The sequence below is a fragment of the Schistocerca serialis genome, chromosome 1 (assembly GCF_023864345.2).
Source record: "Schistocerca serialis cubense isolate TAMUIC-IGC-003099 chromosome 1, iqSchSeri2.2, whole genome shotgun sequence".
Taxonomy (NCBI): domain Eukaryota; kingdom Metazoa; phylum Arthropoda; class Insecta; order Orthoptera; family Acrididae; genus Schistocerca; species Schistocerca serialis.
In genome coordinates this window covers 1,252,978,296-1,252,993,518 of record NC_064638.1, presented here as the reverse complement: position 1 = coordinate 1,252,993,518, position 15,223 = coordinate 1,252,978,296, and the positions used below count along the sequence as shown (strand labels likewise).

Genomic DNA, 15,223 nt, shown 5'->3' with positions numbered 1-15,223 from the left:
TCTAGCTGAAGCTTACATCCGTACTAGTTCTTTTAACAAGACTCGTGAAATATTTTATGAACAATGCAGTAACTCCGATATCCTCAAAATCCAAACATTGCCGCAAGCCTTCCCTTCGAACCACTGAAGCGGTAGAGAAACATTTTGCAGAAATTTCTTCTAGCACGAAAAAATACGTCTACCAGCTACAGACGTAAGTTTTCCCGAGGGCATACAGCTTTACTGTATGGTTAAATGATGATGGCGTCCTCTTGGACAAAATATTCCGGAGGTAAAATAGTTCCCAATTCGGATCTCCGGGTGGGGATTACTCAGGAGGACATCGTTATCAGGAGAAAGTAATCTGGTGTTCCACTGATCGGAGTGAGCAATGTCAGATCCCTTAATCGGGTAGGTAGGTTAAAAACTTAAAAATGGAAATGGATAGGTTAAAGTTAGATATATTGGGAATTAGCGAAGTTCGGTGGCAGTAGGAACAAGACTTCTCGTCATGTGAATACAATGGTATAAATACAAAATCAAATAGGGGTAGTGCAGGAGTAGGTTCAATAACGAATGAAAAAAATAGGAGCGCGGATAAGCTACTACGAACACCACAGTGAACGCATTATTGCAGCAAAGATAGACACGAAACCAATGCTTACCACAGCAGTACAAGTTTATTTGCCAACTTGCTCCTCAGATGACGAAGAGATTAAAGAAATGTATGATGAGGTAAAAGAAATTATTCAGATAGTGAAAGGAGCCGAAAATTTAATAGTCATGGGTGACTGGAATTCGGTGGTAGGAAAAGGAAGAGAAGGAAACGTAGTAGGTGAATATGGAATGTGGGTAAAGAATGAAAGAGAAAGCGGCTTGGTAAAATTTTGCACAGAGTATAGTTAACACTTGGTTTAAGAATCATGAAAGAAGGTTGTATACATGGAAGACGCCTGGAGATACTGGAAGGTTTCTGATGGATTATATAATGGTAAGACAGAGATTTAGGAACCAGGTTTTAAATTGTAAGACATATCCAAGAACAGATGTGGACTCTGACCACAATCTATTGTTTATGAACCGTAGATTAAAACTAAAGAAACTACAAAAAGAACACATATTAAGGAGATGGAACCTGGATAAACTGAAAGAACCAGAGGTTGTAGAGAGTTTCAGGGAGAGCATTAGGGAACGATTGACAAGAACGGGGGAAAGTAGAGGAATAGGTAGCTTTGAGAGATGAAATAGTGAAGACACCAGAGGATCAAGTAGGTAAAAAGACGAAGGCTAGTAGAAATCCTTGGGTAATAGAAGAAATATTGAATTTAATTGATGAAAGGAGAAAATATAAAAATGCAGTAAATGAAGCAGGCAAAAAGGAATACAAATGTCTCAAAAATGAGATCGTCAATAAGTGCAAAATGGCTAAGCAGGGATGGCTAGAGGGCAAATGTAGGGATGTAGAGGCATATGTCACTAGGGGTAAGATAGATACTGCCTACAGGAAAAATAGAGAGACGTTTGGAGAAAAGAGAACCACTTGTATGAATATCAAGGGCTCAGATGGAAACCCAGTTCTAAGCAAAGAACGGAAAGCAGAAAGGTGGAAGGAGTATATAGAGGATCTATACAAGGACGTTGTATTTGAGGACAATATTATGGAAATGGAAGAGGACGTAGAGGAAGATGAAATGGGAGATGGTGACTGATGACTCTTCCATCATAATCGAGTGCATAAACATGAGGTGGCAAATATGAGGTAGCCAAGGAGGTGGAAACGTGGGTCCTACTATACCAAGACTGCTTGGTAGCTACAACAGGAAAACACAATTAATTAGCAGGAGTACAAAATAAGAAAGTATTTATTACTTAACTTTTCTGCAGTCCATGATCAGTTGGTTGACAATTATAGAAGACGCGACTAGACTAAGCGTCTGTAGACTGACATAATTTACAAGTCACAGATCTTCCAGTGAATTAATCTCTCCCAATCTTGAATGTTGAATCCAATGAATTTGGAGACTAACTTAGAACGGAGGTAAAAGACTTGATGGCAGCGATGACTGAGCTGCAGACGTTTGCAACGTCCCCTTAGAAAATTATTGAACTACTGTGCTGATAAACCTCTTACATTATTTGATTTTCAAACAGCTGAGCAAAACTGAACGTACACAGACATTTCTCTCTTTACTTATTCTGATCATCACTAAACTGACACAAAATATTTTTAGCGCAACGCAATCTGACTTTCAAAATCCCTACAAAAGAGTGGCCCTGACTAACATTAACCTATACCTTTCACAAATCACTTACCTCACAAAAATCTTCAATACTCAAACTACCGCAATACAGCGAGCGCCACTACTGCCAGTTAAATAAAAGAATGAAACTACTGAAGGCACTAACTACTGATAGGCATAGATAGCAAATGAAAGATTTTGATAGAGAACAAACAATGTATTTACCTTAATAGTGTTCAAAAGTTATTATATATATATATATATATATATATATATATATATATATATATATATATATATATATATATATATATATATATATATATAGCAGTTCATGACATCCAGTCTTACAAATTTACTGATTGACACACGTCCAGATCATCCGCTATCAAAACTTCGCCATCTCTCTCCCCATATCCACCACTGCTGGCGGCTCACCTCCAACTGCGCAACGCTACGCGCTGTGTAACGGCCAACTGCCCAACACTACAATGGGGAATATTACAACAATGCCACCCAGCCACAGACTGCACACAGCACAGCCAATGATTTTCATACAGAGCATTACGTGGCGTTACCAATATAAAACCTAAACAGCCTACTTACACGTTGACTAACATCGGCGCTGGCTGACCACTGAGCGCGGCTACGAACTGTAGACTGGCACAACCGCACTACTCTCGTGCTGCACATGAAGTGTCCTAGCGGCACCTCGCGGCGAACGTAAGTACTGCGACTGGCTGTGTACTATTTGGCTAACACAGCCGTTCTCCTGTTCTGTTTATCGAGAGAATCGCATCCGGCAGATGGATCTCTCAGGCGGCGGTGTGGTCGTATGACTGAAGACATCACAGTGATACTGCCTCAAGAGTTAGACAGAGCACTGAAATACCGAAGTCGAAACAAGGATCCGGGAGTAGACAAGATTTCGTTAGAACTACTGATAGCCTTGGAAGAGCCAGCCCTGACAAAACACTACAATCTAGTGTGTAAGATGTATGAGACAGGCGAAATTCCCTCAGACTTCAAGAAGAATATAATAATTCCAATCCCAAATAAAGCAGGGATTGACAGATGTGAAAATTACCGAACTATCAGTTTAATAAGACACAGCTGCAAAATACTAACGCGGATTCTTTACAGACGAATGGAAAAACTGGTAGAAGCCGACATCGGGGTAGATCAGTTTGGATTCCGTAGAAATGTTAGAACACACGAGGTAGTACCCTACGACTCATCTCAGGAGATAGATAAAGGAAAGGCAAACCTACGTTTCTGGCATTTGTAGACATAGAGAAAACTTTTTGACAATGTTGACTGGAATACTCTCTTTCAAATTCTGAAGGTGGCAGGGTTCAAATACAGGGAACGAAAGGCTATTTACAATTTGTACGGAAACGAGATTGCAGTTATAAGAGGCGAGGGACATGAAAGGGAAGCAGTGGTTGGGAAGGTAGTAAGACAGGGTTGTAGCCTATCCCCGTTGTTATTCAGTCTGTATATTGAGCAAGCAGTAAAGGAAACAAAAGAAAAATTCGGAGTAGGAATTAAACACCATGGAGAAGAAATAAAAACTTTGGGGTTTGCTGATGACATTGTAATTCTTTCAGAGACAGCAAAGGAGCTGGAACAGCAGTTGAACGGAATGGACAGTGTCTTGAAAAACGAGATAAGATGAACATCGACAAAAGCAAAACGAGGATAATCGAATGTAGTCGAATTAAATCGGGTGATGCTGAGGGAATTAGATTAGGGAATGAGACACTTAAAGTAGTAGATGAGTTCTACTATTAGGGGATCAAAATAACCGATGATGGTCGAAGTAGAGAGGATATAAAATGTAGACTGGCAATGGCAAGGAAAGCGTTTCTGAAGATGAGAAATTTGTTAACGTCTAGTACGGATTTAAGTGTCAGCAAGTCTTTCTATAACAATTTGCATGGAGTGTAGCCATGTATGGAAGTGAAACATGGACGATAAATAGTTTAGAAAAGAAGAGAACAGAAGCTTTCGAAATGTGTTGCTGGAGAAGAATGCTGAAGATTAGATGGGTACATCACATAACTAATGAGGAGGCACTGAACAGAACTGGGGAGAAGGGAAGCTTGTGGCACAACTTAACTAGAAGAAGGGATCGATTGGTAGGACATGTTCTGAGGCATCAAGTGATCACCAATTTAGCCCTGGAGGACAGCATGTTGGTTAAAAATCGTACAGGGAGACCAGGAGTTGAATACACTAAGAAGATTCTGATGGATGTAGATTGCAGGAGATGGTAGATGAAGAAGCTTGCACAGGATAGAACAGCATGGAGAGCTGCATCAAACCAGTCTCTGGACTGAAGACCACAACAACAACAGCATCTTATCACTCTGAAATATTATTGGATCACACGTGATCAAACATTACTTCTAGATGATAACGCAATGAAGGCAAGCATTGGAGAGGTTACTTAAGGAAGATTGTGGCTGATGAACTTGAGCGTTATGAGTTACAAAGCTTGTTTTCGCATTTCTGTCAGTAGTTGGACTAGAGGCTACGGGTCTAGAGAAAACTCTCATATTGTCATGAAACAACTCTTCTAGATTCTGATGTTCGGTTTCTCGTTGATGATTTATCGGCCCAGAGTTCATTGAAGCCACTGTCAATACCGACTTTTCGATTCAAATTTTCGAGAACTTCTGCTCTCAGTTAAAGAAACTTTAAATGTAGTACTGCTCTTGCAGTGACATGGAGCTACTTGCTAAATGTTTATCAATCGCTGCGTCGTATTCATGAAGCCTTCACAGAAAAAATATAATGAATCCAAAGTTTGGTGTCTACATGGCTACATAGTTCATTGGACTTGCGATTTCTTTTTCTGTGGTGGTACTTGAAAGAAAAAGTATACGAAATCTCCCCTAAAACGGTAGATTAACAGAGGAAAATCGTACGACGTATCGAAGCAATCGATGTTTCAGTTCTGCCTAAAGTAAGTTAGAATGTGATTTCAGGAGCGAAAATATGCTTAGACGTTCAAGACGCCCATTTTCAACATAATTTTTAAAAATTTTCTGAATTGCAATAAACGATTTAATGTGTGTGAATGTTCGTGGTATTGAAGCGATTACGCTTTTGTAGGTCATTTTCGGTAGCTGTATTTAACAGTGCATCAGAAGAATTAAAAAAAAAATGATATTTAGTTGCTGTAATTTACCGCCTAGTAAGGTCATACAAAGACCAATATCGGTTGCAAAGCGATTTAGAAAAGATTGCTGTATGGTGTGGCAGGTGACAGTTGACGCTAAATAACGAAAAGTGTGAGGTGATCCACATGAGTTCCAAAAGAAATCCGTTGGAATTCGATTACTCGATAAATAGTACAATTCTCAAGGCTTTCAATTCAACTAAGTACCTGGGTGTTAAAATTATGAGCAACTTCATTTGGAAAGACCACATAGATAATATTGTGGGGAAGGCGAGCCAAATGTTGCGTTTCATTGGCAGGTTCACTTAGAAGATGCAACAAGTTCACTAAAGAGACAGCTTACACCACACTCGTTCGTCCTCTGTTAGAATATTGCTGCGCGGTGTGGGATCCTTACCAGATGGGATTGACGGAGGACATCGAAAGGGTGCAAAAAAGGGCAGCTCATTTTGTATTATCACGTAATAGGGGAGAGAGTGTGGCAGATATGATGCGGGAGTTGGGATGGAAGTCATTAAAGCAAAGACGTTTTTCGTCGCGGCGAGATCTATTTACGAAGTTTCAGTCACCAACTTTCTCTTCCAAATCCGAAAATATTTTTTTGAGCCCAACCTACATAGCTAGGAATGATCATCAAAATAAAATAAGAGAAATCAGAGCTCGAACAGAAAGGTTTAGGTGTTCGTTTTTCCCGCGCGCTGTTCGGGAGTGGAATGGTAGAGAGATAGTACGATTGTGGTTCGATGAACCCTCTGCCAAGCACTTAAATGTGAATTGCAGAGTAATCATGTAGATGTAGATACGATCGCTTCTTCTTTTTGATAAACAGACAACAGCTTCTAGCTTTTGCAGACTCCTGAAAGGCATTCTCGGTAAGGTAACTACTCTCCTTAGATTCGGCCTCCACTCCCTCAGCCTGCTTTCGGCAGCCGTGAGGGAGAAGTTGTTTCGAGCAGCCCATTCATCTTCAGGGGAGGACTCCGGCCGGCGGGCGACCACATCGGCGCACCGCGGTTCCGCACTCGAGTCACGTCGCCGAGGACAGTAGATGAGGGCCGCCGCTGCCTTCCCGCGAAAGAAACCCGGCAAGGAGGAGAGGCAGGGCAATTGGAACGGGCGCCGCAGGCGGATGAGCTTCCCTGTGGGATTTGAGGGATATGAGATCACGCCGGCCGGCCGCGCCGCGCTGCGGCCGGAATGAGCTTCCTCCGCTGCTCATTTCGCCGCTAAGCGTGCCTACGAGAATAGCAATGGCGGAATCTGTATTACCAAGAGCCGAACAGTCAAGATTGGATTTCAAGTACACGGTTAAAAGGAGAGGTCGACAACTTCTGGGTAGTAAATTCGAAAGGAATTTCGCACAATTACAGGGTGTTACAAAAAGGTACGGCCAAACTTTCAGGAAACATTTCTCACACACAAAGAAAGAAAATGTGTTACGTGGACATGTGTCCGGAAACGCTTACTTTCCATGTTACAGCTCATTTTATTACTTCTCTTCAAATCACATTAATCATGGTATGGAAACACACAGCAACAGAATGTACCAGCGTGACCTCAAACACTTTGTTACAGGAAATGTTCAAAATGTCCTCCGTTAGCGAGGATACATGCATCCACCCTCCGTCGCATGGAATCCCTGATGCGCTGATGCAGCCCTGGAGAATGGCGTATTGTATCACAGCCGTCCACAATACAAGCACGAAGAGTCTCTACATTTGTTACGGGGGTTGTGTAGACAAGAGCTTTCAAATGCCCCCATAAATGAAAGTCAAGAGGGTTGAGGTCAGGAGAGGGTGGAGGCCATGGAATTGGTCCGCCTCTACCAATCCATCGGTCACCGAATCTGTTGTTGAGAAGCGTACTTCACACGTGCATGAACCACATGTTGTGTCGTACTTGTAAAGGCACATGTTCTAGCAGCACAGGTAGAGTATCCCGTATGAAATCATGATAACGTGCTCCATTGAACGTACGTGGAAGAACATACTGACGAAACTAAAATGAGCTCTGACATGGAAATTAAGCGTTTCCGGACACATGTCCATATAACATCTTTTCTTTATTTGTGTGTGAGAAATGTTTCCTGAAAGTTTGGCCGTACCTTTTTGTAACACCCTGTACAGTCACCACCTATTTCGGCTTCTAGCACGTCTGCCCCTCGTTTATGAGAAACCGGGTTGGGAATTTTCAGAGCTACTCTAGCAGGAATGTCTAGTGTATTTGCGAGACGGTCAGGCTGCTGGTAGGTGGTTACATTATGCTGTCCTTCGGATTTATGGAGTAGGGTTTAAATCCGTCTCTCGCTTTTCACGAAATATTTTTTTCCCTTTAGAATACAGGGCGTCTCGATGATGATGATGCAGTTTTTGTTGATGCACCAGTTTTAGATAAGAAACCCTGGTATGGAATGAACGCGTCAAAAATTACCAAGCTAACCATACGTGTGCTGTAATGACTCTGCCAATGGAGTACGAAAATCTACCAGTACTTATTTGTAGCCATAAGATACTGATTAATTATGAATGACATTGCTAATATTAAATGACTGCTATGCTCTTTCTTCCTTATCATTTAGCACTAATTCTGACTTACTGTCTAATATGTGGGCGAAAAAATGCACCTGCTTTCACTTATTCAAAACTGCGACTGGGGAACTTTTGACGTACGCAAGTGAATGCAGAGCCATTACAATCTACAGCTTTGACAAAATCTTTCATAAGACCCAGTTTTATATGTACTACTGGGGGAAAATGTTTCACTCTCACTGGTTTTTAGAACATGCTTTTCATGTTAATGACTGTCTCATGGGCCAACATTTCTGAGAATAGTTTTTATCTTTAGGACGGATATCCCACCTTCAAAGGAATCAACTCTATTTGGTGTAGCCCGATTACCCTCCTAATGAAATCGCAATACCTTTAAAATCCCCACATACTTCCCACTGCTGTCTCTACTCCTGTCAGAATGTTTCCCATATTCGTATATATTTCTTTTCTATTTTGGCATACTCTACAGGAACGGATGGAAACTGTTTTCTGTTATGTGAAAGCACTGCTTTAAGGCTTGTCTTCTAACCGTCGATGAAGAGTTGTCATTGATTAGGACTCTGCTAAATTTGCAATGCCTTCATTAGATCAATTAAATCTTTGCAGAAAGTGAGCCCCCCTCCCCCCCCCCCCCCCCCCCCACTCAAGTTAGGAAAACTGCTCAATTTCTTTAGTTATAGTGCGTCAAGTTGTCACTTTTGCGGCCTCGTTTACATAATCCCTCTGTTGTAACAGCTAGTTCTAAAGTTCTGCCTTATTTTTAGAAAGTTATAGGTCCTCTATGAGGTCACTGAGTCCCCATTTGCGTCATTTTACGATTCCTGTATAATATGCTTGGAAAGAAAGCTCAGAGAAGCATTTTCTGGGGATTCATGAACTGAGAGATCGTTGTTCTGAGGTACAGGGCTAATTGTAGAGGGTAATTAAGGGTATCCAAGTGTTGATTTGCTCTTCTTGGAGATACTTTTGTTTATAGGGTACACTATACGGAATATATCGGTATTATAGTTGGTGGGCTGTCTCCAAGTCATTGGGACTCCAAATGCCATATGACGTCCTTTTCTATTCATTCATGCATTCAGGTTGGGCGAATCCGTAGTCCAGTAGCCACGCAGTGCCCGTTGTTTGCCTTGGTCCCCTGTCTTACAACCAAAATACACTGAGGTGCCATATAAATTGGTATAGGCACGCGAATTCAAATACAGAGATATGTACACAGGCAGAACACTGCCCTGCGTTCGGCAACGCCTATATAAGACAAGTATCTGGCGCTGTTGTTAGATCGGTTACTTCTACTTCAATGGCAGGCTATTAAGATTTAAGTCAGTTTGAAAGTGTTGTTACAGTCGGCGCACGAGCGATGGCACACAGCATCCCCGAGGTAGCGATAAAGTGGGGATTTTCCTGAACGACCATTTCACGAGTGTACCGTGAATATCAGGAATTCGGTAAAACATCAAATCTCCGACATCGCTACGGCCGGAAAAAGATCCTGCAAGAACGGGACCAATGACGACTGAAGGCAGTCGTTAAACGTGACGGAAGTGCAACTCTTCCACAAATTGCTGCAGATTTCAATGCTGGGCCATCAAGAACTGTCAGCGTGCGAACCATGTGGGCTTTCGAAGCCAAAGGCCCACTCGTGTACCCTTGATGACTGCACGACACGAAAGCTTTACGCCTCGCCTGACCCCTTAGCACCGACATTGGACTGTCGATGATTGTAAATATGTTGCCTGGTCGGACGAGTCTCGTTTCAAAATGTATCGAGCACATGGACGTGTACGGGTATGGAGACAACCTCATCCTCTTGAATCCATGGACCCTGCATGTCAGCAGAGGAGGCTCTGTAATCGTGTGGGGCGTGTGCGGTTGGAGTGATACGGAACCCCTGATACGTATAGATACAACTCTGACAGGTGACACGTACCTAAGCATCCTGTCTGATTACCTGCATCCATTCGTCACTCCGATGAACTTGGGCAATTCCAGCAGGAAAATGAGGCACCCCACACATCCAGGATTGCTACAGAGTGGCTCCAGGAACAGTCTTCTGAAACAATTCCGCAGGCCATCAAACTCCCCAGCCACGAACATTACTGAGCATATCTAGGATGCCCTGCAACGTGATGTTCAGAAGAGATCTCCACCCTCTGGTACTTACGATTTTATGGACAGCCCTGCAGGATTCATGGTGTCAGTTTCCTTCAGAACTACTTCAGACATTAGTTGAGTCCATGTCACGTGTTGTGGGAGTTCTGCGTGTTCGCGGGGACCCTACACGATATTAGGCAGGTGTACCAGTTTATTTGGCTCTTCAGTGGTTAAGAATCAGGCTTCTTTTATTGAAGCCTATGTGATCACTTTCTGGAAGTAGATGTTACTTCGCAAAAAAAAAAAAAAAAAAAAAAAAAAAAAAAAAAAAAAAAAAAAAAAAAAAAAAAAAAAAACAAAACAACAGATTTTTCTGCATTATTTACACATCACCACTTTGAACTTGACCGTAAATAGTGGTTGTCAGCAGGAAGCATACCGCAACAGAGTTATTACGGAAGCACTTTGAGACACATCTACACAAGAACACTGTCTTATTTATAATGCTTGCCACAATGCTCTTATGTGTCCACAAAGCTACTGAACAAGTGGGGAACACGAGCGCGGGAGTACCCGATCACGTGGTGATACCGCTCTGTGAGAATGAGGACTTTATCAGGGAGTGCTGCCAAATGGTTGTATATGGTACTCGATATTTAGTGACAAAAGAGCGAAATGGCTGCACTTCGAAAACTGGAGCTGACATACGAATTTTAAAGTCAGATTCCAATTTAGTGGGACCCAATTACCAAAGTGTAGCTCATTTCATTTCCATAATATTTTGTGTATAGAACAGAGTAACAGTAATGAAACTGTGACAGGCGACATTGTGGCTCACGGAACTAACCCATAATGCATTAGAATAGCACTAAGGTTGGTTAGAATTGCCATACAGCTTCAGGTGGTGTGCCACAAAACATAAGTCCCACGACCCGAATTAAGGTAGTCCGTGATTTAACACCATTTTATTTGACTGATTTATGTTTGCTCAAATAAAACTTCTGTGGTATCTTTAAGTGTTCGGAATTGAGTTATTTGTGATTATTTCCATGGTACCTTGGCTTGAAAGGCCCTCCACCTGTCAGCCATAGAATATAGGTTTGACCCATTTGGAAGTCTAACTCCATATCAGTGTAAATATCTGGGCTGTGTGGAGTCAGTTTGGGATCAGCGTACTTAAGGAGACGATGCAATGATCGTGGGAGTACGATACTATATCAACCATATCAGTCCGTATGAACAAGCCCAAGCAGGAGAGTACATACATCTGACAAAGGAACCGCACTGTATTCAGACTGCCAAGTTTGTAGTCGATTTGTCTCGTTTTTGTAATGACTAACAAGAACATAAAACTTCTGATCGCATGGAATTTCATTTTAATTCCTTTCTAGGTAATTCTTTTTTTTTGCCATTGTGTACATTTTTTGAGCTCTCAAGTCTGTAGTTTGAGTTGCAGCTCCAATGAACGTCACCTTGTTTAACTGACAGCCACAACACTTGTTGACATGCGTTCTTTTTACGTCATCTTGTTTATGATATCAAGAGCAACGAAATTTGAATACTTAGGAGGTGACCTAAGAAATTTCTGCGCGTTACAGTGTTCGATGGGTGTAAGCGAGGGGGATTTCTGGAGAAGGGTGTTGTGTGCCTATCGTATTTGCACATGTGTGTGTGTGTGTGTATGTGTGTGCGCGTGCGTGCTTGCGTGTGTGTGTGTGTGTGTGTGTGTGTGTGTGTGTGTGTGTGTGTGTTGGGTTTTGATCGTATTTTCTGTAGTTGTCAGGTTTTTTAGTGGTGAACAGTGTGTTGAGTAGAGGGTTTATTGAACTTATGAAGCCTGAATACCCACATAGTATGAGTTGCTCTATTGGAATATCTTATAAAATGAAACACAAAGTTTCTTTTTAATTGTATTTTTAATAACAGTCTCTCATAATCGCCAGATAGTTGACTATACTTTTCCTAACGGTAAGCAAGTTTCATGAAACCACGACAGAAGAACTTCACATCTTATTTTCGCAACCAGATCCTTACCACAGTCTGGATTTCTTCGTTGGAAGTAGTGTCCACGAAGACCTTCTTTAGACCTTCCTCCATTTTAGGGAACACAAAGAAACCACGTGTCACCAAATCCATATTGTACTGCGGATGTGGTTTTGTAGTGAATTTCAGTATCGTCTGCTCATCAATGGTCATACTTGCATTGTGGTGTTCGTCACTCAAATCCATTGTTCCAGATCCATCACCTTACGTCTGTTTACCCAGCCGCGTACAGGTCTATCATCCACATAATCATTACTATAAACTGATTTTATTCGTCGATAAATTCCTTTTACTATCAGAAACCATTTTTTTATACATAGACGAACTCTCCTCACACAGCTCTATTTCGGCCACAGTAACTATGCAACTTATCACAGCAACAGTTTGTGGATAACTGACGTCGCAGAGACTTCACGTGACGTGCAATGAATCACAAAAGTACAGTCGAATAACTTTGTTGTCCATCTATTCTCGAATCATAGAACAAATTCTGAGTTCATACATAGTGTGGTATGTCTAACAGGCCAACCAGCACGGATTCCGCAATCTTCGGTCATGCAAAACAACTCGCAAAGTTTTTACACGACACATGGACGGCCATGGATTAAGGCAATCAGATGAATGCAGTATTTCTTGACTTCCGAGAGCCATTTGATACGGGACTACGCCAACGTTTAATAAGAAAACAATAGTTATTTGGGGTGTCAAACAAAGCCTGTGACTGTATTGAGAATTACTTGGTAGCAGAGTCTTCGACAGAAGTAACTATAGGGATGCTCCAGACAAGTATGTTGGGATCATTGTTATTCAGACAGTATATCAGTAACCTAGAAGATGGTACTAACTGCACCCTCAGACTTTTTTAAGTACAGGGTGTTTCAAAAATGACCGGTATATTTGAAACGGCAGTAAAAACTAAACGAGCAGCGATAGAAATACACCGTTTGTTGCAATATGCTTGGGACAACAGTACATTTTCAGGCAGACAAACTTTCGAAATTACAGTAGTTACAATTTTCAACAACAGATGGCGCTGCGGTCTGGGAAACTCTATAGTACGATATTTTCCACATATCCACCATACGTAGCAATAATATGGCGTAGTCTCTGAATGAAATTACCCGAAACCTTTGACAACGTGTCTGGCGGAATGGCTTCACATGCAGATGAGATATACTGCTTCAGCTGTTCAATTGTTTCTGGATTCTGGCGGTACACCTGGTCTTTCAAGTGTCCCCACAGAAAGAAGTCACAGGGGTTCATGTCTGGCGAATAGGGAGGCCAATCCACGCCGCCTCCTGTATGTTTCGGATAGCCCAAAGCAATCACACGATCATCGAAATATTCATTCAGGAAATTAAAGACGTCGGCCGTGCGATGTGGCCGGGCACCATCTTGCATAAACCACGAGGTGTTCTCAGTGTCGTCTAAGGCAGTTTGTACCGCCACAAATTCACAAAGAATGTCCAGATAGTGTGATGCAGTAATCGTTTCGGATCTGAAAAATGGGCCAATGATTCCTTTGGAAGAAATGGCGGCCCAGACCAGTACTTTTTGACGATGCAGGGACGATGGAACTGCAACATGGGGCTTTTCGGTTCCCCATATGCGCCAGTTCTGTTTATTGACGAAGCCGTCCAGGTAAAAATAAGCTTCGTCAGTAAACCAAATGTTGCCCACATGCATATCGCCGTCATCAATCCTGTGCACTATATCGTTAGCGAATGTCTCTCGTGCAGCAATGGTAGCGGCGCTGAGGGGTTGCCCCATTTGAATTTTGTATGGATAGAGGTGTAAACTCTGGCGCATGAGACGATACGTGGACGTTGGCGTCATTTGGACCGCAGCTGCAACACGGCGAACGGAAACCCGAGGCCGCTGTTGGATCACCTGCTGCACTAGCTGCGCGTTGCCCTCTGTGGTTGCCGTACGCAGTCGCCCTACCTTTCCAGCACGTTCATCCGTCACGTTCCCAGTCCGTTGAAATTTTTCAAACAGATCCTTTATTGTATCGCTTTTCGGTCCTTTGGTTACATTAAACCTCCGTTGAAAACTTCGTCTTGTTGCAACAACACTGTGTTCTAGACGGTGGAATTCCAACACCAGAAAAATCCTCTGTTCTAAGGAATAAACCATGTTGTCTACAGCACACTTGCACGTTGTGAACAGCACACGCTTACAGCAGAAAGACGACGTACAGAATGGCGCACCCACAGACTGCGTTGTCTTCTATATCTTTCACATCACTTGCAGCGCCATCTGTTGTTGAAAATTGTAACTACTGTAATTTCGAAAGTTTGTCCGCCTGAAAACGTACTGTTGTCCCAAGCATATTGCAACAAACGGTGTATTTCTATCGCTTCTCGTTTAGTTTTTATTGCCGTTTCAAATATACCGGTCATTTTTGAAACACCCTGTATATCCTAACATCCAGTGGTACGGGAAATACCCTCTATGATGTGGTTCACAGTGGTTTGTAACGTATGTAGATGTAGAAGGTGAGCATATAAATCCCATATCCTCGACATGGGCGTAAAAAATTTCGTTATATTTCGATTACACAATAAAACTTAAGGATGTTCATTCAGTTAAATATTCAGTGAATGCAATAACGACAACTTAAATTGTAGCCCCCAGGTAGAAAATTTAGTGAGAAAGGTCTTTCATTGGCAAAACACTTAAAAGATGTAACAAATCTGTAAATTTTTTTGAGAGAATAAACCGCCATTTGATTGTGTATTACTCTAGTTATCTTTTGTTCTATCTAGATTTCGGCTTTTATGTCGTTAGCAAGTACAATATCATATATATTAAGGCAATCATGTGCTTTGGACTACCTTGAAGGATATGACATGTTAATGGTCTAAGAATTTTTAACATTGGACTTGATAGTGGCAGAAAAGCGTGAATCTAGATAGTACAGAAGATAAACACAGTAATACACAGTCAAACGATGGTTTATTCTCTCTAAAGAAAAAAGAAAAATCTGCTCAAGAGGCTGGCTACACTACTTTGACCTTCATCTTCTGGAGCAATACTGCATGGAACGGAATCCTTCTCAGGTTGATAGAGGACCTGGAAAAATTTCAAAGAAAGGCAGTGTATTTTGTATTATTGTGAATTTAGGGGGA

At 41.9% G+C, this 15,223-nt stretch overlaps 1 protein-coding gene across 1 annotated transcript in view; it reads right to left on the bottom strand.

Annotated features, from left to right (window-relative positions):
- LOC126456738 (Down syndrome cell adhesion molecule-like protein Dscam2) overlaps positions 1-12,278 on the bottom strand; it is a 427,689-nt gene extending 415,411 nt beyond the window's left edge. The window contains exon 1 of the mRNA XM_050092487.1: positions 12,084-12,278. Within this exon, the coding sequence (XP_049948444.1) occupies positions 12,084-12,278 (195 nt within the window). The remainder of the gene's footprint in view (positions 1-12,083) is intronic.
- Between the last annotated feature and the right edge of the window lie 2,945 nt (positions 12,279-15,223).